The following is a 27459-nucleotide window of genomic DNA, read 5'->3' as shown; positions in this document are numbered from 1 at the left end:
AGAAGATGGGGAGTTGCAGTTTGTCTATCGCACTCAATGCCTGCCTGCGACGCAATTTATTGGCTATTAGTGAATCAATTTTGTCAGCTTTATCATAAAAGCGTTGACGAAGTTTTTGCAAGATAAGCGTCGACACAGAAGGGCATTAAGCTGACCTCGTAGTTTCTCTATTTGGGTTAGCACAGAGGCGCTAGGGGATGTCTTATGTTGAATCAAAAGTACTCAGATTTGTGACTCAAGGGAATGAATTTCTTGTGCAGACGCTTTCCTGACCGCTGAGGTTTTAGAGATAAGAAAACCACGTATAGTAGCCTTATGGGCTTCCCAAAGGATACTGGGAGTAATATCAGGAGAGGTATTCTCTTCAAAGTAGCGGGTCACTGACAATTTTATTTCTAGCAAAGCGGAGGGATGTTGTAAGAGGGAGTCATCAAGGCGCCAATTATACTTCCTACGAGGAGAACGATCTACATCTAAGAGAATATAGACACCTGCATGGTCTGTCCATGTAAAGGGGGAAATACCGGCTTCCGTAACAAGGGAGGTAATAGAGGAGGAAATATGGATCATATTGATCCTGGAATAATGTTGATGTGGAGCTGAAAAATGAGTATAGTCCTTGGCATGGGGATGTTTAAGACGCCAGGTATCACAAAGGCCATAATGTTTAAGGGAGGCCAGTAGAGTGCGAGAAGCTCTAGGAAGAGACATCCCGGGGGAATTTGCAGGGGGATTAGATCTATCCAACAAGGGATCAAGAATGGTATTAAAATCCCCAGCCATAATAATATGGCCCTGTGCCACTCTACTAATACGCCGAAACAGTGAGTCGAAAAATTGGGGCTGGTCTTGGTTAGGAGCGTAAACTGACACCAGAGTGAAAATCTCAGTACGGAGGAAACCAAAGTAGAAATGTATATTATCCATGTCCTCATCCTGCATTGTATTGTATTGTACTGTAAGTCTTTGGTCACCTATTTGTTTATATACTTTGTAAGGCGCTGCGGAACACTTATGGAGCCATATAAAAAAATGATGAAAATAATAATGATGATGGAAGGGGTTGACAGAGATAAGTGTATCTTGTATGGAGTAACAGAGAGACTGTAGCAGTCAGCAGAGTACAGCATTGGTTTCATTAGATGCATATGATATGGTGGGCAATGACTAGTGAATCCGATTCCAGACAGTTCTTGGGTTCCAAAAATACAGTGATTGTAATTATTTAAATACCAGATATTACGGGATTCCGAACACACAGACTGGACTGAAGGGCAGTAGGATAATACTTTACGTTCTCAGTTGCTGATGCTTTGTCCCGTCCTTTCAGGCTCAGCTGCCCACAGTAGAATACATGGAGTCCTGTGATGCAACTGCTCAGCCACTGGTACACTGGGAGCACACTGCGCTCTACTCTCCTGGCCAATCAGTGCCTGAGAGCAGCTGCATCACAGGACTCTAGCTCCTCTACTACAGCTGGCCCTGAGAGAGGACCGGACAGCGCACCCGCCAATGAGAGGAGCATCTTCTGAGCGCCACTATATTGCTAAGGTAAGTGACCGGGAGATGGGATGAATGGCAGGGAGGACAGGAGGAGGGGGAGGATAGCACTGTAAAACCAGTGTAGAAAGAGTCTTTAACAAAAAAAATACCAGCATTATTATTTTTGTTGTGAAAAAATAAAAATATAATATTTAAAAATATAATGCTTGTTTTATTCTACACTACTTTACCCTCTTAGTCCTAATCCTGAGATTAATACCAGCATCCCAAGATTGGAGCCCGGTAGTCCTGAAATCCTGGGATTACAAAATGATACTGGGATTGGAATCCCTAACAACAACACCACTGACTACAATATAACTTTGTCAACATTGTAATGGTCAACGGTGTGTGTCCTCGGAAAACATTGATAAAGAGTAGAAGAAATGCTTGAATGCTCTCTAGAATCTCTGATTACTGTTTCCCATCAAATGCATCCCTATGTCTTTTTGGGTTGGGTACGGGATGCCGGCACTCAGGATCACAGCGGTCAGAATCCCGATGCCGGCATCCCAACTGGGTCACAATCCCGACAGAAGGAGGTAAGTATCCTACCCTTCCCCCTAACCTTCCCTCCCTGTAGCCTAAACCTACCCCCCCCCCCAGCAGTCTAACCCTCTCCCTAGTGCCTTACCCTTCCCCTTGTGCCTAAACCCTAATTGTAACCCTCCCTCTAACCCCAATACTTAACTCGGGATGCTGGTGCTTAGATTCTGACTAGTATCAGAATAATAACTACATCCCGTCTTTTTAGTATGCCCTTCTACAAAAGGACTCAATCTAGCCATTCAGGCCGTCGTTGCTGCAGAATCATTGTCCATTGTGGTCATGGTCCAGATGTTCGTAGGTTTCTGCCATCACTGATGTTAGTGTGGTCATCAGATCTACTGGTGTACAGAGAGCTTAGCAAAATTACAGTATATGTAATATTTAGTGGCTGTATATGAAGCATCTGTATTCGAAAATGCAGCAGAGCTGACCTTTGCCACCAGTGTCCCCAATTGCTGATAGTGGATGTCTACATTTCTTGTATCCCTATGCTGTTGGAGCCATATGATAACTTTAGTTTTACAATTACAAATGTTCCATTCTGTTTGTAATCCATGGTAAAACGTGAAAATCCTCAAAGATGCTCTGCCATCTACAGATATTAGCACAGCCCCTTTCACTTCCTGCAGCATAGAGGGGTGAGCAGGATGGGCAAATCGAGGGCACCCTCACAACCATTTCCGCAAGTGGAGAACGAAAAAGGAGCTTTAAATACATTCATGCCGTTTCTGTTTCATGATGGATTAAGATATTCCAGCTCAAGACCAGATTAAGGTATGTGGTGTCCACAGGGCAATTAATTTGTGAGGGGCCCTACCAATACAATTGTCAATCAGATATGCCGGTGATGTTATTAAAAAGTGTAATGTGTAAATACTCCTAGCACCACAAGTGTATTACACAGACACTAGTGACTCCATTTCACATTATGCCATACAGAAACCTCAGTTCGCATATGCCACAGTGGCCCCCATGCTGGTGGTGTCACTATGTGTGGAGGGGCCCCCAGAGGACATGTTGTTAATCCGGCTCTGATCCGGCTAACAAATAGACACCATACTGTAGCAAATAAATAACAATAATAATAATAAAACAAATTTAGTGGGAGGTATTTTAATCAAAATAAACAATATTATCCACATAATAACCTGTTGTACAGATCTGTAGCATGGATTAGCTGAATCTACAGGCAAAATGGATCAGATAAGAATCACAGAAACCAATCTTATTAAATTAAGTTTAATATGAGAGAGTGTTTTAAGTATATACAACATCAATAAGAATGACCTACGACAATAATCTTATCAAATAGGTTTCATTTAATCAAAACGGGGGGAAAAACTGAATAAAAGTCTTTCTAACAGGATTCTGTTTGCAGGGAGACGTAAAAAGTTGGAGCAATTCCCAAAGTCAGATTGGTTCCCAAGAATTGTACAAAGTTCTCCATAAGGGATATGGGCCCTGATTCAGAGCCGGACGCTCTGACCAGAGCGCTCGCTCTGAATCAGGGCCCACCTCTATAATTATGGAGCGTCCTCCTGGACGCTCGTATAGCTGTGGGTCACCACCCACAGCATATACGAGCGTGCAGGATGATGGTCGCGATGGTCTTGACCATCGCGACCATCGCCACTGCGAGCCGAAGCCTGTGGTTGAGTTTCTCAACCGCAAGGCCCGGAGTGATGTCAGTGGGGCCGGCTTCTGACGGTAGGCATTCCCTTGGGAACGCCTCCGTCTGGCAGGCACGCCCCCGGCACGCCCACCAAAGGGGGCGTGCTGTCAATCAACATCGACAGCACGCCCCCTTTGATCAGACACAACGAGCGAAGAAAAGTCCTTCGCTCGTCGCGTCTCGCTCATGCGCACGACGGAGCTCCCTCCGTCGTGCGCATGCGCAGTGCACACCATCGACCCACTTGCGAGCGGACAGCCGCTCGCGAGTGGGTCTGAATCAGGCCCATGGTCTTTATCCCTATCTCTGTGTCTGATTACCCCCTCCCTTACCTTGGCTTTCTGTGTCAATACAAATAAGCCCAGATCCCGCTTGTCAGCACAACATTCTTTTGGTGGTGGTGTGTATAACACTCTCCAGGCTAACCTCACGTTGGTGAGAAGAGCAAGTCCAGAATGTATAAGACCCCATCATTTTACCATAATCTGTCTGTTGGAGCCTTTGCTGGCAGTCCTAATGGGCAATACATAAATCTGCCAGCTTCCCCCTTCTTACCTGGCATCTTCTTAGCCAAATAATTAACCCTGCAGCTGGACTTTACACATCAAAGGTCATTTGCAGGTCACCCCTTAAACAAAAAGGGTTACATGTTGGCTAATATCTCCATGATCCATAACATAATCACAAAACTTATCTGAACTTGAGATTAACAATTTAAAATAAAAAAATTTACTACATTGTTAAAGACTCTTGCAGATATTGCCCACTTACTCGCAGATAGAATTGTGCCCTGCAATGCATACTGTCTGCACTCTCCATCTACCCTTTCTGCAGTGTTTCCACCATGTAACTGCACCCTGCCTCTAAGGGGGTGATTCGATTCTGCGCAATGTAGAATAGCCCTGGGAAGGAGTTCCTGGATCTAGTCAATTGACCACGCTGTTAAGTCTGACTAGAACCCACTTAAGTAGGAAAATACTGGTTACTGCACCGTAAGATGGGTGTGGAGTCGCGGTAACCGCCATTTTGCTGACTAAAGTGCTGGCCCCAAGGCTGTTAGCTATGCACTAAGCCGGAAAACAGCATCGCGGCCAGGCCGTAAGTCAGATTTCTGCTCGCACCTCAGGTGGGTGACAGAAGAAATCCTGTAGTCAGACTTAACAGCACAGTCAATTGAAAAGCTTCAGGAACTATTTCCCACGGCTATTCATAATCGTGCTGCTTTGAATCATCGCCCCTTGGTCTGTCAGACCTCTGGAGCAGGATAGAGCTGGGTGGCATGTAAAACAAAAACTGTGTGGCGCGCCCATGAAATTGATCCTGGGAAGAACACTGCAACTCTGCAACTACTGATTACATCTACACATATAATTGTAATGGCAGCCACACATGACATGCCCCTGCCTTAGATGACAGCCACTCATTCAGTGCTCTTGTCAAACAAACAGATCTCTTGTGTTGAAAATTGGCTGCACACAGGCCAGCAGAGGTAACAATAATGGTCCAGTTGATTTTGGCTGAATTCTTATCGCCCTTGTGTCTTCTAGTTAGAACCACATGCTGCAGAATTAGGCCAGCTGCCCAATATTTTAGTGTTTGTGGCCAATATAAATGTTTCAGGAGCTTATCTGAATGGAAGGTATGAGGTTTTCTTTTTTTGCAAAGAGTAGACTTCCTGTCAGTAATCACATTGGAGTACACTGCAAGTACACTAAGTCTGTGTAATGTACAGTAAGCTGAATCCCAAGACCTTTTGTCAAAGATGACCACTTTCCATTGAATTATTGCAGTCAGATGACCAAGTGCATCACTGCTCAGTTTTCAATGATATGGTTATGTTACTCAGAAATGGATAGGGGAAGTGCCAAAGAAGTGTTACAGAAGCAACGCGTGGTGTCAATGCTGTAATTGTTATTATATGCTCCTGTCCCTGAGTTATGAGGCAGGCCGGATGGCTCAGTGCATGGGAATGCAGGGCATGTGTGTACAGATCCTTCCCACTATCTCAGCTGTTAACCTCCTCCTGGGCAAAAAATAGAGCAGCCCCCTCCTGGGAAAGAGGCCAGAGACGCTGTGTTTACAAGGGAGGCGATATGAGAGAAGCCACTATTTGTGTGAGGAGCAAAGCCTCAGAGGGAGAGAGAGAGGGGAACAGTGCTCTTTTTAAGAGGAGGGGACTCAACCTCACAAAGGAGCCAAGTCTCACATAGAGAAGGAAGAAGGCAGGCAATGAATTGGATATGACTGCCTGCGCTCCCCTGTCCTAGGACAGGAAAGGAGCACCCATCTCTAGGGCAGATGGCTGTTGGCATTGAGTGTCCAGTGCCAAAACATGTGCTGACTCTGCCATATTCCAGTGAGGTCTCCTAGGACTCCCCATAAAACCTGGTGTCTGTGCCAGGAAGCCTGGGGAGAGGCAGGATGACACCCTGGTTTACCTGTTCTTCCAAGCACAAGGTATGTTCTACATACTTACTAACTGGTCTGTGAACACCGCTTGTCTGTCAGTTTTCTTTCCAAATTGTTCCCTTCTGGGACACTTAGCAACTGAATGCTTTTTTTATTACGTAGATATCGTTTATTAACTACTGTACTTTGTGTGTAGTTATTATCTTACTGTGCTGCATCTAGTGTATATGTATGTCTGGGGAAAACTGATTGCCTGTGAGTAAAAAAAAATCCTATATATATTTTATGTTTTATTTAATGGTTTTGTCCACTCCTCCCTACTTAACGTTAATTAATGTTTACTAATTATTTTATGTGTAAATGTTATTTAATTCCACCAGCCTGAGCCTGCTGTACAGATTTTACATCTTCACCTGTTCCTACCAGAACAAGTAACCTGTAGGTACCTGTATGTACACACTGTCCATTATACAGCTGTGCACCTGCACTTGTCTGCTCTGAACTTTTTACTAAAGTGCTTGTGGAATACAGGTCTACTGCAACTGAATAACTTGTGTGAGTGTAATGCTTCTGTATAAAACTGCCTGAAATAGTGTTTTGTACTTGGTATATAGGCTGTGTAAACAGTTTGGTTGATTATTATTTTTATTATAGTCAATCACTATGTGTTTAAATCCCTTCTTCCCTAGATTAATCTGGAAAAGTATTAGCGCTGTCTGTGCGTGTGTATTTTTTTTTTTTTTTAGAGAAGGGGAAGGCAGTACCCCTATTTAGAAGGCTCCTTTCATTAAGACACTTGGGGATATATTTACTAGAGTGCAGGTTTTTAGAAGTGGAGTTGTTGCCAATAGCAACCAATCAGATTATACTTATTTATTTAGCACTTTCTAGAAGATAACTAGAATCTAAAAATCTGCACTTTAGTAAGTATACCCCTTAGTCGGTATTGATCCTGTTTACCAAGAGGCTATTAGCGCCATAGACGAAAATAATGCGTGAGGTTTTTTCTGTTATTGTTATTAACCTTGGTGACACAGCGCCCGTGCTTTACAGAGTGTTTTTACGCTGTCACATTAGTCTGTCTAGTGGAGCTTTGTTTATATTTCTAGTTCACACAACACCTCCTGCCTCCAGCACAGTGTCACAAAGTCCTGGTTTTCAGCAATAGTTTTGATGAACAACTTAGCACAGAGCAACCTCATGAGCTATCGACAGCTAATTAATGGGGCTTTAAATAAAGCTGTGAATATGCATAAATCTAAATTGACAAATACAGTATACATCCATTAATGCTCTCATGACCCACTACTTCATCAAAGCCTTCCAGCTCTCATCTTAACTTGCTGCTACATATTCCTTCCTCCCTGCCTATACCATCTGTGTCACACCTGTTTGTCTGCCCCTCCCCTTTAGAATGTAAGCTCTTACGAGCAGGGCCCTCTACCCTCTTGTGCTTCTCCTTACTCTACTTTTCCTCTCCACTAGGGCACCTAACACTTGGTTACTTTGCTCTGTTGCTTATCTGGGTGTTATGGTCGCTAACGTAGCAATGTATATTATCCATGTCCTTGTCCTGCACTGTAGTGTACTGTAAGTCACTGGTCGACCTATTTGTTTATGTACTATGTAAGGCGCTGCGGAACGCTTGTGGCGCCATATAAATAAATGATGATAATAATACTGGTAAATACTGGCACATTACACTATAGCACCTCTATTATACCTAATACTGTGCTATGCACCTGTTCTTGCCCTCTAACATGACCAATATTGCTAATATTGTATAGTGTCTTACTAGTTGCCACATTACAGATGCACTATATTTCATCAGATCCTAATTTCAGAGATATGGTGTGAAGAGCTTATGGACATATGGGAAAGAAAGTGATAGAATGTGGTTACTTGTACTCATTCTATGAACTAATGAAAATTGGGTAAAATTTACAAAATTGGCTATAGGAAGTGGAACTCATCAGACCTGAGACATTCAGTCTTCAATGTAATGTCATTGTCCGTGTAGAAGATGCACACTGTGTGTGATGTGCTGGTCCCAACATGTACCTTATGTGACAGGTCATATACATGAGTTGGATAAAACATGCCACCATTATAAAACTGGCACCAAATTCAGCATCCGTGGGTTGATCTTTTACAATATGCATGCAATGCATCCAAAACCTAATTTCCTGCAGTTATAGCCAGCAGAAAAGTTATTGCTTCTAGCAATTATAATTACAAGCAATTTGTAATCATTCAAGCTCCTCCTGCTCAATTTGCATATGCTAATTAGCTGTTGGATTCTGTTAATTGCTACATTCCTTTTTAAACAAGTTCTCCAATCTTACTGAATCCTAAAATAGACTTGGTGCATCTTTCTTTACAGTGGGCTTTTACACAACTGCACATGATTATTATCCGGTCATGGGAGATGATTGTCATTGATGAATCATTAGATTGGTAGCACATAGTAAACTCTTAAGTTTTTAGTCGTTCATTTTCCACAGCAATGAACGTGTGTTATAGATGTCGTTGTTCCACAGAGGTTGGTGATGTGGGATGTTTCACTAGGCCATTGTAATGTGGGAACTGAGACCCCAGAGCCATATTTCTTGTGTACAGGATCACAGTCGCAGGACGTGAACCCCCGCCAAAACGGTCGCTACACACCTGTGTTCTTTGCCGCCACTGTTACCTCTCCCAAGCGCTCCATGACTATTGTGTGCTAACGTTTCTTCTTTTTCAGACCTGCAAATCCAATTTTCTTTTTTTATTTTTTTGTTTTTGTTTTTTTTACTGTTCCGCTTAAATTTGTCAATTACACTGCAAGTAATGCTGGGCATACACGGCAAGATAAAATGTCTGTCAGACAGACAGACATTTTATCTGGCCGGCTGCCACCCGCAGATGTCCGCGGCATACACTGTGAGAAAAATCTCACAGTGTATAGCCCGACATCTGCGCTCTGCCCCCGGGGGAGGAGACATTTCCCTGTTCCTTCCGTAGGAAGGAACACAGGAAATGTCTGTCTGTCGGCCGCGCTGGGCATACACTGCCCGATGCGGCCGTCAGTTACCGGGTAAATATCGCATCGGACGGGCATGCTGGACAATCCAGCATGCCCGACCGAGCAATATTTAACCCTCGGTCGCCCCCCCCTACGCTACAATTATCGCGGCGATATCGGTCGGATCGTCCCGATAATTGCAGCGTGTATGGCCAGCATTAGTAGTGGCTGCGGGCAACTATGTATAGCGCATGCGCAGATTGATGATTATGGCTACACTGCGAAAACATCGGCGTACAGCTCTGATACAAGCCCTTAGCTCCTAGTCGGTAGCATTACTGTGACCTTTCTGAATGGATCCGCCTTGTGCACATTAAGGTGACTCCTGCTCTCGGGGAACCCTGGGTTAACCTTGATGCGCATCTCTGGGCTCTGACCAGCTTAAATGTCTCAAGGGGTGCAAGGTGCAAAAGTGAAATCATCACCTCAAAATCCAACTTCATACCACATTAGACGAAGCTTTCAATAAATAGAAAACCTTCTGGTATTCCCATTTTATGGCTTTAATTAATCATGAATCTGAATAGTTTATATGACATTGTGCAGAGTGCATTTAGTAATGTGCTACTCTACTGCAGCTCAACATTGAGGGACAAAACAGGACCATTAGAAGCATAGGACAACAATTTAAGCAAGCGTTGTAAGTTCCTGATTGTTCTTGTTAAGAGGAGTAAATAATGACCTATCTTTACTAATATTATAAGAATGTTGTGTCTGCCTGTTTGTTCCAAGTTGGAGAAAAGACGACTGAACCGATTTTCATGAAAACTGCATCATTTTGCAGAGAAAACTCCTAGAATATAACCTGTACATTGTTTCATCTCAATCCGTCAAGTTAAAGCTGAGCAGTAACAAAACCAATATGTATTGACATCAATGTAAGAGATACTGTAGGTGTGGCACCATGCGTGCGGCCGGCAAGGGTTGGGGGACAGGTGCTTTGGGCCCATATTCACTTAAATAGGATAGGCTAGATACATAGCAGTCTGTGCACAGGGCACACAGTGACATTGGTGTGAGTGCTGGGTGTAGGCGCTGCGGCCACCAGGCTGTATAGTGCTGCTGGTCACATGGGCCATTCTAATTGTATTGCTTTGTTGTATGCAAAGCAATACAACTAGAACACCTCAAATAAAATAAAGTTGACAATTGTTTTCATAGTTGGCGAAGTTGCAGGCGACAGCTAGTTTTGTAATAAATATTCCTGATTACCAAACCTGGTCCATCGAGTAATATTGTAGTTGCCATCACTCTGGCTAACTGGCTGTTGCACATAACTATATTCCTTTTAGTACAGGACTATATTATTGCAATTCCTTTCCCATCACTAAAATTACTATTATTATTTTGCCAGCAAACAGCGGACTGGAGCAAATACGATGAACGTTTGATGAGAGGAGCAGAGAGGGGAGATGTAGAGAAGATTTCATCTACGCTCACTAAGAAGGGTGTGAATCCCAGCAGGCTGGACTTGGAGGGACGCTCAGCGTGAGTTCCATGACCTATAGAGACCCTAGGGTCTACTGCAAGTCAGGATATGAATTAAAATTTATACTATAGGATGTTTATTGTAATGCACATAGGCCTGGAACAAGGATTAGAACATAATACAATTTATAGCAGAGTGGTACAGGGAAAAAAAAAAATCTTCCTCGCATTGTAAATTGGTCACAAATCAACATGCAACAAGGATATAGAAACTCTGGGCAGCACGTGTGACATTAACAATGGTGTGTAAAAGGCTAACTCTCGCTCCGTTGAAGATGAGATTGACATTTTATTAGGAACGTTAAGTTGTTGCCTGTAGAATATACGGTATAATAAACAATGCTACCAGCTGTTGGCCAGTCTTTTAGTACGGCCAGGAACTCCCATCGACATCTCTATAAAAACCAGGGACTGTGTAGACATTACGGACAGGGGAGGCTATGCAGAATGCTCTGTCTCTCTATTGCCTTATAGAGAGCCTTGGGAAACACACGTACACACTGTGTAATCGGAGCGAGCTGTGGGGAGGTTATATAGCATTGCCATTCAATGCTCTGGGAGGTATGGCATTTGGAGTCTCCTTAAGACACTGGTGAAATGTAATATTTGTTTTATAGACTAAATTCTATCATAATCCAGATTATATCTTCCTGCCAGGAATTCTCCAGCCCTCCTGCAAGTATGTTGTGTTCTCTGATGGTGTCGGTGTTTGTTTTCGCACACTAAATATCTTCTCCATTTATGGAGACAGGAATATCTGGCAGTGGCAGCAGAAGGCAAAGGGGCCAATGATTTAACTCATGAGCACAAAACCTATAAACACTATCACACGCAGGGATTATACTGCTTTATACACCCGGGTGACATGGTGCGCTGTGTAGCCTGCAGCCCTGCCCCCCACCCCATTCCTCTCTGACACGGGTATGGTATGGAAGTGACATAAGTCTTGTTACGGGCAGGTGTGGTGAATCCAAGCCAGAGTCCCGCATGCTGACCTTATATTTATTTTTATGAATGATTTAAAAGACAGGCGACCTGTTTATTTGTAAACCATTATTTCATAGGGACGCTCAGCATCCATTAGTCATTTATAGGTCATCAGCACATGGGATGGAGCTGCCTATAAACCTTATGCACTTTGTGTTACAGGAAGCCTAGTAAAACGTAAGCACACTGATGCATACATTGTTATCTAATTATATGGTGCCTTGTTTAATACATACCATGGAATTTATTCACTGAATATTTTTATTATTATTTTTTTTATGTACCTAATTTAAATTAGATTTTTTTTTTTTCTTCACATTCAGATTCCACGTTGTTGCTTCAAAGGGTCACCTGGAGTGTCTGAATGCCATCTTATTACATGGGGTGGATCTCACAGCTCCTGATGCTGCTGGTATGTTCATTGCTTATGGTGAATGTCATGGACACAACAGTTTAGGAATAGATTCAGAGGGAGATTTATCAAAGCTTGGAGGGAGATAAGGTACTGACTAATCAGCTTTTAATTGTCAATTTTCAAACACAGCCTGTAATATGACTTTATCTCTCTTCAAGCTTTGATGAATTTCCCCCACAGGCTGTGTAGTTAGTCCCCCTCACAAGTTTCCTTTCACCTCAATTGAGCTTTCTGCAAGATCTGTTACTCAGTGCAGTCTCATGGTTAGATGTCATTTGACAGTCGTCCCATTCATTGGATCACCAACTCGTTTAGCTTTTACTGCCAAGAAGAACTCAAAATATACCTCTATCTCTGGTGAGAATATGTGTGCATCTGATGACAAAACTGTTTCGCTTCAGTGATCTCTATGTGCACAAACACTTTCAGAACAAAATGTGTATTAGGAGGAAGAATAATTCTGAATTGGTGGGTGCAGAATTATTGAAATGAAGACTGTAAACGGCTTCCTCAAAATTGTCCGTACACCTTGATGTGTTTTAAAGATAAAATTTCCAGGTGGGTTTGATATTCTAAAATATAAATGTGCGTTTTCCAATGACAGGGAGAAATGCGTTGCATCTGTCAGCGAAGTATGGCCACTCCCTATGTCTGCAGAAGCTCCTGCAGGTAGGTGGCGCTGTCTCTATTGTGGAGGTCTGTGTATTTGAGACCTGCAAATCCAATTTCAGCAGAAAATTATAAGGCTGTGTGAGTATTGGTTATTTTATGTGGCAGTATTCTTTTATTAAGACAGGGTTCTCTCTATGGAGTATAAAAACTATATGTTTCCAACCGTTATTACCCTGTAATATATACTGCAGCTTCTTTATATTTGGCTAAACTATTTACTTTTAAAACACGACGACCCTCCCCTGTTCCCCCCATTTTTGTTACTCCCCTATTTTTGTTACTCCTTATATTTTATCTCCCTTATACTGTGAGATATTTGTGTTTTATTGAAATGTATAAAAGTGGTTTCTAATTTGTATACATTTTGACACGTACACGTTGATAATTTTATTCTTCTGTATGTTGTATGTTCTTTGTTTGAAACCTCTAATAAAAGCAGAGTGCAAAAAAAAAAAAAGACAGGGTTCTCTGTGATAATGTCAGGCACATTGTTCTACAGTCATTAGGGATTATTTTCTAATACTTCATTTAGGTGTACATTTTACATTAACCACATCAGTGTTAGTCTGCAGTTTCCTGAAGCGCAGTTTCCTGAAGCGCAGTATCTTCTCCCTGTACTTCTGCCCATGGGTAGAACCTATACAGTAACATGAGCGATCCCTAATATTACATCACAAAAATACCTAGCCACCTATTTTCATTAAGGGTCTCCTTTACAACATGGCTATTGCTACTGCTGTGATTTGGATTATTGAACAGTCGGTGAAAGGAAATTAAAGCTACGGGATGTTTTATCCAGACTGCTGGTGACATGGTTCTGGATAAGAGATGACAGTGACCGCATTCTTTTCCGTGCACTACCCCTGTCATTTTCTCCCTCATAAATGTGTGTAGCAGTGCTCCTCACAGTGGGCATTTTGTATGCGACGCATCCCACCAATCATCGCATGCATACCAGCGTTTAGTAACGCAGTATGCATGATGATTTAAGCAAAGGACAGCTCTCCCGATAAGAACTGTACTTTGCGGTGTGAAGACTTCTGGGTTTATGGCCTAGGAGTCCCTCTGCGCATGCACGAGTCACAGAGGACCCTGAGTGGGATCTTATTGGATCCCTCTCGGGGAGGGGGGGGGCGACTCAGAAAGAAGCCCGTATAGCATTGCCTATTGGGACCAAGCTTGGTGTTTGTGGGAAATGCAGGTAAACCACAGAAAACAGCATGTTCGGAGGTATGGCCGTATTTCTCTGCGTAGTGTATCTCGCCCAGTGACTGTAGAAGGAAGCACTTGGTAATCGTATGGGTGGGTGATGCTACAGAGCAGACAATTCCTTACTTTGCTTGTCTCTTAGACACCACATAGAAAGAAACTCTTCCAGTTCAAATAATTAATGCGTGAACATTTTTATTTTATTTATTTTCATGGAAATCTATATTGAGATCTCATGTGTTTTTTTTTTTTTTTCGTTCAGTTTAACTGCCCGACCGAGAATGTGGATCTGCAGGGGAGGACAGCGCTGCATGACGCAGGTGAGAGAGCAGGTCCCCTAGCATGCAGGGGCTCCCCGGATAAGTCATTCATTATTTTATTGTTCGCTTTATAAACAGACAGTGAAATAAAAGCTATTAGTCTCCCACTTCTGAATCTATATTCATCTTTCTTCCTCTTGCGCAGCCATGTCGGACTGCTGTTCCAGTGTGCAGCTTCTGTGCGATCACGGGGCTTCCGTAAATGCAAAAGACCTGGTGAGAATTCCAGAGAGTCACATTCCCTTCACCCCCACCCTGATCCTTTTCTAGACCTTTTCTCTCCATTGCCAGCACCAGGCTCCCATCTGTTTGCTCTGAAATCCGCTTTTGAGCCAGAGGTTGATTAAATACTTACCCTTCACTGTATCCTCTTCTTTCCTCTAAGGATGGAAGAACCCCGCTCGCTTTGGCCACACAGATGTGTCGCCCAGCTATATGTCAGCTCCTCATAGAGAAAGGAGCCGATTTCAATGCCAGAGACAAGCAGAATAAGTAAGTGATGGAGAGAAGTATGCTCTATGGACTTTATACTAATATGGAATCCGTTTCTTCTATATTATTTGATACTAAGCATTGCTGAGAAGATATATTACTATTTATGTTACGCAGGACGGCTCTGATGCTGGGCTGTGAATACGGATGCAGAGAGACAGTAGAAGTGCTGCTGAGAGCAGGGGCTGATGTTGGCCTGGTTGACTCCTTGGGACATGACTGTGCCTATTATAGCAGAATCGGAGATAACCTTGATATCCTGTCCCTGATCAGGACAGCGGTTGAGAGCTCTCCACGAGGTGCCCGTCTTTATTTTCTGTAGAGTGATTCATATTTTCAGTGGATGCATCTCAAGAAAAACAATGTTTAACCGGTTGTATCTTCCCACAGGGACGGAACCTGTACGAAGCATGGTGTCTTTACGCTCAGTGAGTGTGTGTCTTTGTAATTACAGGAGTCAGACCTAATCAGTAATGTGCATGTAGAACGACCAGCTACCTAGAAGTATTTTGTGGGTAATGGCAGAGGTTTTGGATAATGTTAAGATTAGCCATATAATTTAAGTTTATTTACTCAGCGCTACCCTACCCATTATTTGGGATGCAGTTAGGATACCGGCGGGCGCTATCCCGGCTGACGCTATCCCAACACTGATATCCCGACATGGGACTAAAGATAGGCGTCGAAATCCTGCGCTTATCATTAGTCCCACTACAAAATCCCGACAGCTGGCATACCGCACGAAGGTAAACAGAGTGTCTTAATGTTTAGCCGCGGGGGGGAGGGTTAGGTTTCGGGACCCCCCGGGGGGATTTAGGGGTAGGCACCTCCCCCGAAGGGTTAGAGTAGGGGAAGGGAGGAGTTAGGCACCACTAGGGGGGGTTAGGGTTAGGCCCCCCTCCATCCCCTGGGAGGTTTAGGGTGCAGCGAGGGGAGGGGTTAGGTTTAGGCACTAACGGGGAGAGGTTAGGATTAGGCACTAGGGGGGGAGGTTGGGATTAGGCACCCTTAAGGGAGGGATTTCGATCCGTCTGGCTGCCGCTGGCGGTATTTGATCGGCGGCTATACAGCCGCCGGCATTACATACCGATTCCCTTTATTTAGCCATTCACATTGTCTTTGGTTATCCTATATGTATGTGTGTGTATATATATATATATATGTGTATATATATATATATATATATATATATATATATATATATAAAATCATATTACTTATAACACCGTATGTCACCCTATACAGATTTGTCCTTATACACATATCCCTTTTTGTGCTTCTTTTTACTCAGGTTTGTGATTTAGTAGTAGCAGTAGACCTAGGTAGTTAGGATTACTTATTGTTTGCAGAGGAATTGGGATAAAGTCGCAGATTAAGCATAATGCTGCATGGCGTGGGTCACTCGTATCGGATCTGCCTTTTGCCTGATTAGCCAGGATTGTGCTGCTTTTTCCTCAGTTTCGTGTCTTAGGGCATGAGTCAGAGATTTACAGAGCTCCGATGTTCACGTAAATCTCTGATGATTGAAGACCTGTGCAGGAGCCGCACCGCGCATATTCAGATCAGGTCCTGCAATGCCGTTCGTAGTGCCCCAAAAGCCGCAGCGTGAATTGACATGCTGCTGGCGTTTGAGGGAGGTGATGGACAGCGTTCCAGAAAAAGGGGGCATGTCAGTCCCGTTTTCTGGGCATGCCAAAGCCAGTCCTCGAGTACAAAGTCGCAGCAGCTGCGCCATTAGCATCCACCTCTGAATTAGCCCTTTAGTTCGCTTATAGTGTACTAGAAACTTAGCATTAGTGTTTTGCCGCTGCTAAGTAGCAATGTCCGTGGTGCGCTAAATGGGGCTACTGTATTTGCTGCGAGATTTCAGGATATGTGTATGTGGACACATCTGTTATTAAAAGTAAAGAATATAAAAATGTCAAATATTAGAAATATATGTACAGATTGGATATAAGTATATGATCATGGGTGGGGCGTTACGTAAACTTAGGCCTCAACTGATCTAACTAAAAATTTCCAAAATAGTTTTTTTTAGTTATAATTAGTCCTTGTGGAAGTTAATTGTGGTAAGATGTTACAGATAAATATCATTAGAATTTAATGGCTACCCATAGATACAGTTTGGCTTTCCCATGACAAGCATTTATATGTAGCATCCCACAATGTACGCAGTGCTATACACAGGAGAAGGTGCTATGTGTACAGCTGTCCCCTGCCCAGCCTGCAGTTTGTTTGCTGAATATAAAAGCTACATCCTGCCAGTTACATTCCAATTAGTGTGTATTGTAAAAATTCTATTGTTCCTTTTATTTGCTTAATGTAAACTAACAAATCTGTGTATATTGTACCCCTGCCATGCAACTCCACAAACCCATAATCAGGGCCCTAGCAGTGATGCGACAGCAGTTTAGTCCGAGGCGCCTTAGTTTATATTTCTAACATAAGTAATGGAATTATTAATGTGCCTTCTGGCTATACTTCCTATTGCCACACAGTTTACTCCTCTGCTCCGTATGCAAGCAACGATGGCCAATACTTTTATTTCTTTTACCTCCATACAGAAATGGGCAAAGCATAATTCAAAGGAGGAGACGCACGCAAAGTCTAAGGACCAGTCTCAGGTGTGTGCATGTGTATGTGCTTCTATGGTGAGACGGGAGAGTGCTGCTGTCACACCTGTGTGCTCACACACCGTCCTCTTGTTCCGTTCTCATTCAGGAATTGGAAGCTGAAAACGAAGATCTGCGGGAGAGACTGAGGAAGATACAGCACGAGCAGCGCAACCTGCTAGATAAAGTGGGGGGCTTACAGCTGCAACTGAACCAGGTGGAATCCATTGTTTAATAATGATATTACCCATTGTATAGAGAGAGATCTGAATAAGGCGTGCAATATGTCACTATAGTTAATATGCAAGCGTTTTATATGTATAGGTCATTAAATTATTTGTGTAGATATTGACTGAGGTGTGGCAAGGATGAAAGGGATAGCACAAACACATAATGTGTTCCACGTGTTATCATGATGATTGATCACTTTTATTTAAAAATTTTTTTTTTAAAGCTCTACTTAAAATGAGGAATTTCGAACTCGCCCACCATCCCCTTTGCAAAAACAAATGGGAAAATTAGCCCTGACCTTGTGCACAGAATACAGGAAGTAGCTTATTTCTGCAGCTTCAGAAAGTCGGGGTGTGGTAGGCTGTGTTTTTGTATGTGGGGGAACTAGGTGGGGTTTCCAGAAGGGTTTGTGTGTTAGTAACTGTGAGTAATAGAGCATTGGATTTTGCTGCTGTATTAGACAGGGGAACTTACGCTGTGTTCATATTGCAGGAGCAGATGATGACTGATGACCTGGAGAGCGAGGTAAAATCCAGGCCTTCCTCACCTCTGGGGTGCAGTGCACATCTGTGCTTTATGTGGGTCTCACGGAAACACTTTTTTTTTTTGTTTGTTTCCCCCTATTGTTCAATCACAGAAGGAGGAGCTGAAATCACTGCTAGAAGCAAAAGAAAAAGAATTGGAAGAGAGTCTGAGAACTATGGAGAACCTGCGAGGAAAAGTGAGGTATTATGAGGTAAGTGAGGGAGATGGAGGAGAAAGGATTCGGAATTGTGAGGAGATTGCGGGCTGGATAGTGGGACAGTGATAGAAATGGGGACTAAAGAAGAGGGAGTTTTCCCGGTTGAGAAGTGGAATGAGGAACAAAAACAACTGAATAGGAGAAGAATATTTTCTCATGTGGGTCTGAAAAGCTGCACTTGTTATTTTATTTTTACATTTTTACCTGAAGTGCGTTTTTAGCTCCTGTGTAAATGATCTGACCCTCCTGATCATACAGTCTATAGCTCATCCTTCTCTGGGTTATCCTGTGTCTTGGAGTAACATTGAACATGTGCTGGCTGGTTGTTAAGGGTCTATGGTCTATGCTCGCAAGCGGGTCGATGGTGGGGCACTGCGCATGCGCCGAGCACGCAAGCCCCGTAGCGGGTGAGAAATTCACTCGCTCCGGGTCTTGCTACAAACGGGGCGGCTGTCGATGTTAATCAACAGCTCGCACCATTTTGTAGGCGGGGAGGGGGGGGTGGCTGGACAAACGGAGGCGTTCCTGAAGGAACGCCCGCCGTTTGTGGGCGGCCCTACTGACATCACTCGTGATGTCAGTAGTGAGCTTCCTGCTCTGTTTGAGCAGGAAGCTCACTGGGGCTTGCGGCAGACGAGACCCTATCACAAGGGTCTCGTCGCAAGCCCGATAATCGCGACCATTACCTGGCCGCTCACAAAAGCTGTGGGTGGTCACCCACAGCTTAGCGAACGGCTAGGAGGCCGGGTTAGAAAAAAAAAAAGCGGCCGCCCTGATTCGGAGCGAGTGCTCGCTTTCTGCGAGTGCCTCTGAATGAGGTCCTATGTTCTAAGCCTTGGAGAGAGCTAAATTGGATAGAGATAAAGTATTAACCAATCAGCTCCTGTCATGTTACAGGCTGTGTTTGAAAAATGACAGGAGCTGGTTGTTTGGTAGTTTATCTCCGTCCACTTTATCACTCTCCAATGCTTAGTACATAGATCCCTTAGTATCAACAGTAAGCATGCACAATAGTATGGTGATATGAGCTCTGTGTGGTTAATGTATAGTTTGTATCCTTAAGATGGTCTTGTATGCATGAGACTGTTAGGTGCAAGTCTTAAAATATTGCCATTAGTGTTTCAGATTATATTGCTAAAAGCTTTTTTTTAAGATGCGTTTTGCAAATGTTGTGTGAAGCGCATTTCTGTAGGCAACAAAGTTCTCACAAACAACTCACTCATCTCAAATAATACAGTTAACCTGATTGACTTTAATAATACCGAGCTGCATGTATGGCTGGCAAATCCAGTATCAGATTAGCAGCACGCCGAGGGTGCAATGCATGCATCAGTCTAGTGGGTCCTTGCTGATTCAGATTTAAAGTATTTTGTCAGAACCAAAAGATAAATATACTGTTATCCACTGTGCCTCAGGGTGAAAGTTCTGACCACAATGTAAACCAGTTTCACATTTTGTTTTCCAGCAGAAGAATCCCTCTGCTACAAGCAGCCCATTCAGCCCTGGTGAGTGTGAGTGTACGCACCATACTGACATTACAGCTGTTATTAGGAGAGCTCTGATTCTATCTCTTGCTTCTAGGAAAAGAAGAGGTTGTAATGAAGCAGAATCTTGTTCTTAGCATTGATCCACAGGTAAAGTGTGTATGGGTGGAAAAAAATGCAAATTTGTAACTGTCCTGCTGTATTTGGCGCCCTCAAGTGGTAGTTATGGATGTAATTTCAGAGCTGCAATCAAATGTTTACAAATCATAGAGAAAGCGTCATTAAAAACTTTTATTAATATACATTTTCTTCTTGCATGTCCCTTTTCTCTGAACATGATTTCTGAATTTAATATATTTAGCTATTGTGTTAAATATTGCAGTTGAAATCTGCATACTGGAAAACAAAAAAAGTAATGTGGTAATATCCTATGACTAGTTTTACAAAACTGCAACCTTTTGTATCTGAAGTATGATCAATATGTTCTTCTATCCTCCAGCTTGCAGCTAACCTGCCGGCCAGGTCTCAGCTGCGACCTTTGGAGCTTCTTGGGGAGAATGCTGAACAGCGTCAAGAGTTGGAGACTGTTCGCAGATACTATGAGGTGGCCAGGGAGGAAGGATTGAGGCTTCAGCAGGAGCTGTCAAGGAGATCTTCTGAGTGTTTGGCATTGGCCTCTGAGAGAGACCGGAGCAAGTTGGAGTCAGACCAGCAGATCAGACAGCTGGAAGAAGCTCTGCGTGACGTGCAGAAGCGCATGCTAGACTCCGAGAGCAAAGTGAAGCAGATGCAGTCACATTTCCTGGCCCTCAAGGATCACCTGACACAGGAAGCTCTGAGTGGCAGCTCTCGCGCGGAGGAACTGCAGGAGCAGCTGAGGGAGATAAAGGGGAAATATGAAGGCGCATCTGCCGAAGTTGGGAAGCTACGCAACCAGCTGCGTCACAACGAGCTGTTGGTGCAGGAGCTGCGCAGAGAGGATGTCCGCTTGCGCAAGGAGAACCGTCGGCTGCAGGACGAGCTAGCAGTATGCGAGGAGGACAAGGAGAATGCAGAGCGAAGGGCCCAGGAAGCTAGTGAGCATCTGGCTCTGGCCGTAACAACAGACAAGTTTGAGAACATGAGATGTCTCCTGACCAATGAGGTAAATGAAAAGTCACGGAGCCTGGAAGAGGCAGAGACTGCTTTGACACGGCTTAGAGATGAGCTAGCGACTGCCAACAGGGAGAAGAAGAGGACAGATGCAAAGTGGGACACGCTAAAAAAGGAGTTGGATGAAATGAAAGTAAAGAGCAGCACTCTCACTCGGGAAAATGAGAAGCTACAGGCGGAAAAAGTCCTGCTCCAAAGGCAGATTGAGGAGTTAAAGGGGCAGATGAGAAGTAAGCATGTCCCAGTACAGCTTCATGCAGAGACCAAGAGAGCCTGTGAGGAGACCATTGCCCATCTAAGCCAAAAATTAGCAGAGTCCGAGCAGAATCACAGGAAGGCTGAGATGGAGCAGGGCAAGTTGTTGGAGGAGAGAAAGACCTTAAAGGAGGGTATGATGCTCCTCCAAACATCCACCACTCCTCGTCAGGAGCATGAAAAAGATATGAAGGATCTGCAGTTAAAGATCAAACAACTGGAGAAACAATTGGCAGAGGCATCAAAGAAATGTGAAGAGGAGGCAAAGAGAGCTTGTTCTCTCCTCTCAGAAAATGCCAGCCTGCGGGAAAACCACATACCACTGACGACACACCTGCAGGCTTCTGCCTCACTGACCACTGAGCTGGAGAAAGCTAAAGCTGAGATGGTCATCACCAGGAATCAACTGGATAGTGAGACAAAAGGCCTTACAGAGATACGGGAAGAGTTACAGAGAGAGGTCACTAAGCAAGCAGCCCTGCAAGCACAGCTGGTCAGCGAGCTGGCACTAAAGTCAGAATTGCAGTCACAGCTGCAGGGTAAGGTTGCAGACCAGGCAGAATTGCAAGAAAGGCTGAATAGCGAGGTTGCAATAAATGCAGAATTGCGGTCTGACATAACGAAAGAATCTGCTGCACGTGCAGAGTGGAAGTCGCAGCTGCAGAAATTGAATGAACAGATGCGTTCTGACTATGTGACACGGAAGGAGCACGAGGAGAAAGTGTCAGAGGTGCAGAAATGCGAAGAACAGATGAAGCAAGAGTATTTAAAGGCACAGGCTAATTACCAGAGCGAAAAAGATGAGGTGCAGAGACTACAGGCAGCTGTCAGAGAACAGAGAGCAGAACTGGACACATTGCAGCGATGTATCACTGAAAAATATGCTCCGCTTACCAGCATGGAAGAAAAGGAAAACAGCTTTCAGGCAATACGAAAAGAAATGGAGTCAGAGCTGCAGAAACAGTGTTGTGTAACTCGGGAGACACAAGACACTCTGTTGAAGCAGCAGCAGGAAACTTTGAACCTGAGGGAAAAACTGGAGTTTGCAGAGCGTAGCCTTCAAGATGAACGAGCAGCTCGAAAGCAGGAAGAGGGTGCAATGCTTAGAGAATTGGAGGAATTACGCAGCTGCATGGATGAGTTGCGGAAGTCTGAGGTAGAGGCCAAAGAGAAACACTGTTTGTTGCAGGAAGAGAATCTCCAGACCACTAAGAATTTGAAGAACCTTCAGGAATGCCTCAACAGTCAGTACATCCCCATAGAAAATCACAATGAGTTGAAGACCACACTGAAGAACACCACCGCTACTTTAGAGGCAGAGCTGAAGGCCCAGGTTAACTTGAGTGAGAAGATGCAGGATAGAGTCCGGAACTTGCAACAGGAACTGGAGAAGCAGAAAGGTTGTTCTGTCCCTAGCACACAGCATGCTGAGGAAAAGGATGCCTGGGAGAGGAGAGAGGCTGCAACTAAAAAGATATTAAGAGAAAAAGAGGCGGCTTTGCAGGCAGCTGGAAAGGAGATGGATAGACTCCGAGAGGAATTGAACAGGGCACAGCTAAACCTACAGGAACTGCAGAACACCAGAGAAAGGGAAAAATCAGATTTCAGTGCTGTGAAGACTGCTCTAGAAGCACAAGTGGCCCAACTAGAGGAAACCAGCAATAGGTATATAGAAGATGGCAAACGGGTGGCCCAAGAACTGCAAGAGACACTGAAGCAGAGCGAGAAACTAAGGCAGAAGAGCAACGGTCAAGAACAAGAGATCACTCAACTTATGGGTAGGCATGAACAGTCACGGTCTACCATAGAAGAACTGCAGCAAAACATTCAGAGATCTTCCAGAAACTTAGAAAGTAAAGAAAAGCAGGTGAGTTTTTTTGGGGGGGGGAATGTAACCTTATACACACCTCATATTCCCTTCTGAACTAATGATATGCAGTGTGTCAGTATTGTGTTATCACCTCCATTTATGGTGTGTTTCACTGGGCTTAAGGAATCTTTTTTTATTATCAACCATCAGCTCTCACTTTTCCTTTATTCTACCAAATATAAAGTGTGTGGTGCTAGAGTAGACTGTCGATTATATAATTCAAATCTACACAGCGGCACAAAGAATTTTAGGAGCTTTGTACTGATTTGAGTGAGTGTGAGTAAGGATAGCGCAGTGTGGGTGAGGCAAGCAAGGAGGTGGGGGAAGTAGAAAGCCACAGAGTAGCGACGTGAGGCTTCATTTATAACGGGAGCGTCCAAACTTTTTTTTTCTTGCCGTGCCATATTAAGAAAATGTTTTTGAACTGAGGGCCACATAATTTTTTTTTTCTCACCGTTCACCTCCCAGCAATTAGGAAAGGGTTCTTTGCTGAGTGAGCCTTATTCTAAGCAATAATAAACCTAATAAAATTCTAGATTTAAACTGCTTATCAATGAATTTAGATTTCAGTTTTACTCACTGTGCTGAGATGCATTATATGGCACAAAGCAGTGTCCCCAATTCATATGCCACACAGTGTACCCCCAATTCATAATATGCCACACAGTAGTGCCCCCAATTCATTCATAATATGCCACACAATAGTGCCCCCAGTTCATAATATGCCTCATAGCAGTGTCCCCAATTCATATGCCAACATTTGTACCCCCATTTCATAATATGCCACACAGAAGTGCCCCCAATTCATACTATGCAACACATCTGTGCACCAAATTCATAAACCACACATCAGTGCTGCCTGCGCTCGGCATGCCACACAGGGCGATTCTCACAGTTTTTCAAAAAAGTAAGTGACCTGCTAGAACACAGGGGATGCAGCAGGCAGCGAGACGCAGTTTGGAAACCGCTATTTTAGACTGATACCAGAATACTGTGGTGTCAGAACACTCCTATATGAAATTATTTTCTGTCTTATAACTTGCTAATTCCTGTTTCTTTTAAACCCTATAACAATTGCATTCTTCCACACTGTTACCCTGTGTGTGTGCTATGTGAATCTTCATCTACGACATTTGTCTGATTCATGTCCTTTTTCTCTTGGCAAGATCCGTTCTCTTCTGACTGATGTGGACAGGCTGAAGCGTACTTTGTCCCAGCATCCTGGGAAGAGCCAATCAACAGAGGTTCTACAGAATCAGATCAAATCACTACAGTGCCAATTGGATGTAAGTACGATCACATGACTCCTCTATAACTAAGCCATGGACAAGTGATTTACTCTGAGACCTGCGCTGAATGTTTTCTTGGCTACCCATCTTGTCATGAGTGGGGATCTTGTCACAAATAGGCTGATAGTCATGATCTGCTATTCTCTCCCATTTAGTAAACATTACCAAAACTGCTATGACATTTCAGCCCCTTACTTTCTGTGCTATTTGTCACTCTGGCCTCTGCTTTGTCACAGGAGACTCAGCGCAGACACCAGGAGATCATCTCCATATATCGGTCACACCTGCTGAGCGCCGTGCAGGTAGGGAGAGTATATTTGTATCTTTCTCACAATGTCTTTATTTATGTAAAATAATGAGTTACCACTTCTGTACTGCGGCATACAGAATATTCTATAGTTTTGGATTTTACTGCATAGAAATATGGAATTGAATCGAAAATTTCCACAGGGAATTTATTTTCCTTTATAGCTGTAAGCATACGAATTCTGTCACTATACACAAATCACCATTGTAATTTTGCACCATACATTGAAGGACCTGGAGGTATTGGTGATCTGAAACTGAATTGTTTCTAGTTGCCTTTTTTTAGTAATTCAGGACCTCATTCAGAGTCGGTCGTTGCGGTCGTAAGGTAAAAGGGAACGGATATGCAAATGAAGCGCTCGCAAGTTGGTCGTTAAGATGGGATCGTAAGCTGGACGAGCGAGGGGAGGATGCGGCCGTAAGACTAAAAATACGCCCCCTTCTCGTTCCCATTACACGTCATCTCCGGGCATATAAGGATTAATCGAGACCATCGGGAACCATCGGAGCTGGTCGTAGAGCTTAAGGTTGACCATACCCTCTCTGAAGCACTACGATCAAGTCAGTGTAAAAACCTCCCATGTCACATGTGCCATGACACTGCTTAGTTAATTATGCACTCCCATAAAAAGCCGTTTGCATAGTCAGGCACGCCTGCGTTCGGATCTCCACTCCCCCGTTCACAAACGCCTCATCCTGTCACTCAAACTAGCGACCTGGCCAAGTTGAAGAGGAGAGCAATTTCTGATCGTAATAGCTAGTTTGCGCACGCGCATTGCGAATTTTACGCATGTGCAGTTTAGCGAACATCGGTGGCGTACGTCCGTGCGGCCGCAACGACCGACTCTGAATGAGGTCCTCAATCTTTTTAAATATAAGTTCTTGAATTACATCTTCTAATATAATGTGTCTTCACAGGGCCACATGGATGCAGATGTACAAGACGCATTGCTCCAGATCATCCACATGCGGCAGGAACTTGTCTGCTGATTTTTACTGCAACGGAATATAGAAATATAGAAACCGGTGGGGTAGTAAGCAGTGCAACTATGACAGCGGGCAATGACGTAAACTCTACAGTACATACATACACAGCCAGTACACCCCGTGCAAAGAAAGAAAGAGTGCGGAATGTGATAGAGATGGGATAGGAAGTGGCCAATAAGGATGGGAAAAGAAAGTGATGATATATATAATATATATAATCAATTGTGATATGAGATTTGAGTACGTGACAATTTGGTTTTGAGAAAACAATAGGAAAGTCGGAGTTGATCTGAGGGAGGAGGACAAGATAAGATTATCAAGGAGAGGAGATGAAATGTGGATGTGAAGAAAGACAAGCAAGTGACAAGGAGGGAACCCTGAGAAGAAAGGTGTGATGGAGGTGTAACAGAGCGGTAGTGAGGGGGACAGGGGAAAGAGCCTGGACCTGGGTGAATGATGTAGAAGGTGTTTTGCAGAAATGTTCTGGAAGTGTCTGATCTTCAAAGAAAATACAAGACCATAGTAATGTTATTATACAGTGATGGGATGAAGGTGACCTCTATTAGAAGAGAAACTGCTAAGGGACCTATGAAATGAACAATGGAGGTTCCCATTGAAATCCAGAACATTTGGTTTTATAAACTTCAATTATTTGTCAGATCCATGGGTTGGATTTTCTAGTCCATTAGGTGTCGCTAACTATGAGCTCACATAGCATGCCCAGCAAGTGGGTTATTTTTTCCTGCTAGTAGAATCACTGATTGGGTAGAGCATGGTCTCTGCCAGCTGCTTATTGGTTTAGGCTGCTTTTCCGTTAAGTACCAGGTGTTCCATATCTTATGCCGGGTACACAATGGGCTATATATCGGCCGTTGAGTCGAATGGCCGATATATCACGAGCACGTCGGCAGGTGTGTACTCCTGATAGGTCTGTGAATGACATCGTTCACGGACATATCGCGTTAGCTGTGCAGCGCAGTATCTGGCTGTGTGTACGGGCGATCTTGCTACATTTGCTGCAGGGACTTACATCACAGCTCGGGGGGCAAATTCAAATGCCCGCCCAGCTGTGACGTTACCACGACATTTTGAGTAGCCAATCGGGAAGTGTGTATACTTACCTGAATCGGCCGTCAAGTCGACCTAGTGTGTACCCAGCTAAGAGCAGTGCTACTCAAACTCCGTATTCAAGGCACTTTAACAGTCCAGGTTTTAAGTATATCCATGCTTAGGTGACTTAATTAATAACTCCGTCATTTAAGATTTAACCATCTGTGCTCAAGCATGTACATCCTTAAAACTGGGCTGTAAGTGTGCCGTGAGGACTGGGTTTGAGAAGCACTGACTGAGAAGTACTGACTTAGTCGCAAGGTTATTTGTGTGTATTTGTGCATAGGCTAGCTGCTTGGTTGGGGGCTACGGGGCTCTACCATGTTGCTTCTGGGCCCTGCAGGACTCCTGACAATCACAATTGATATTGAAAACCTTGTACTCAGATGAGCGTTTCAGCCGTTTTTAGGTTTGGAGGGAGTGGCTTATGCCGATTGGACTAGTGGATCTCATCCAGCTACCATGATTGTCATCTTGCTCTGCCAATAGAGGGAGAAACATTTGAGTGTGAACCAATGAAACCAGGCAAAACTGATGATATCATGGAGTCCTCAGAGGGGAGAATTGTGAAGAGACAAAGACTAACAAACAATGCGGCACCC

The 27459-nt window shown here is 43.8% G+C and overlaps 1 protein-coding gene across 2 annotated transcripts in view; it reads left to right on the top strand.

Annotated features, from left to right (window-relative positions):
- UACA (uveal autoantigen with coiled-coil domains and ankyrin repeats) overlaps window positions 1-25837 on the top strand; it is a 78088-nt gene extending 52251 nt beyond the window's left edge. The window contains exons 1-19 of one of the 2 annotated variants that reach the window (XM_088452803.1): window positions 5842-6220; window positions 10591-10724; window positions 12035-12123; window positions 12731-12795; window positions 14270-14327; window positions 14473-14543; window positions 14713-14819; window positions 14937-15118; window positions 15210-15247; window positions 17384-17443; window positions 17541-17648; window positions 18155-18187; window positions 18300-18398; window positions 19870-19909; window positions 19986-20038; window positions 20388-23162; window positions 24332-24451; window positions 24691-24756; window positions 25679-25837. In XM_088452803.1, coding sequence (XP_088308929.1) covers window positions 6185-6220; window positions 10591-10724; window positions 12035-12123; window positions 12731-12795; window positions 14270-14327; window positions 14473-14543; window positions 14713-14819; window positions 14937-15118; window positions 15210-15247; window positions 17384-17443; window positions 17541-17648; window positions 18155-18187; window positions 18300-18398; window positions 19870-19909; window positions 19986-20038; window positions 20388-23162; window positions 24332-24451; window positions 24691-24756; window positions 25679-25750 — 4206 coding nt within the window. In that variant the 5' untranslated portion in view covers window positions 5842-6184 and the 3' untranslated portion in view covers window positions 25751-25837. Of the gene's footprint in view, window positions 1-5841; window positions 6221-10590; window positions 10725-12034; window positions 12124-12730; window positions 12796-14269; window positions 14328-14472; window positions 14544-14712; window positions 14820-14936; window positions 15119-15209; window positions 15248-17383; window positions 17444-17540; window positions 17649-18154; window positions 18188-18299; window positions 18399-19869; window positions 19910-19985; window positions 20039-20387; window positions 23163-24331; window positions 24452-24690; window positions 24757-25678 lie in introns of those variants that run through there. The other variant, XM_088452802.1, reaches the window with a different exon arrangement.
- Window positions 25838-27459: the final 1622 nt, after the last annotated feature.

The sequence above is a fragment of the Taudactylus pleione genome, unplaced genomic scaffold, assembly GCF_031769625.1.
Source record: "Taudactylus pleione unplaced genomic scaffold, aTauple2 ptg000556l, whole genome shotgun sequence".
Classification (NCBI taxonomy): domain Eukaryota; kingdom Metazoa; phylum Chordata; class Amphibia; order Anura; family Myobatrachidae; genus Taudactylus; species Taudactylus pleione.
This window is presented reverse-complemented; position numbering and strand designations above follow the sequence as displayed.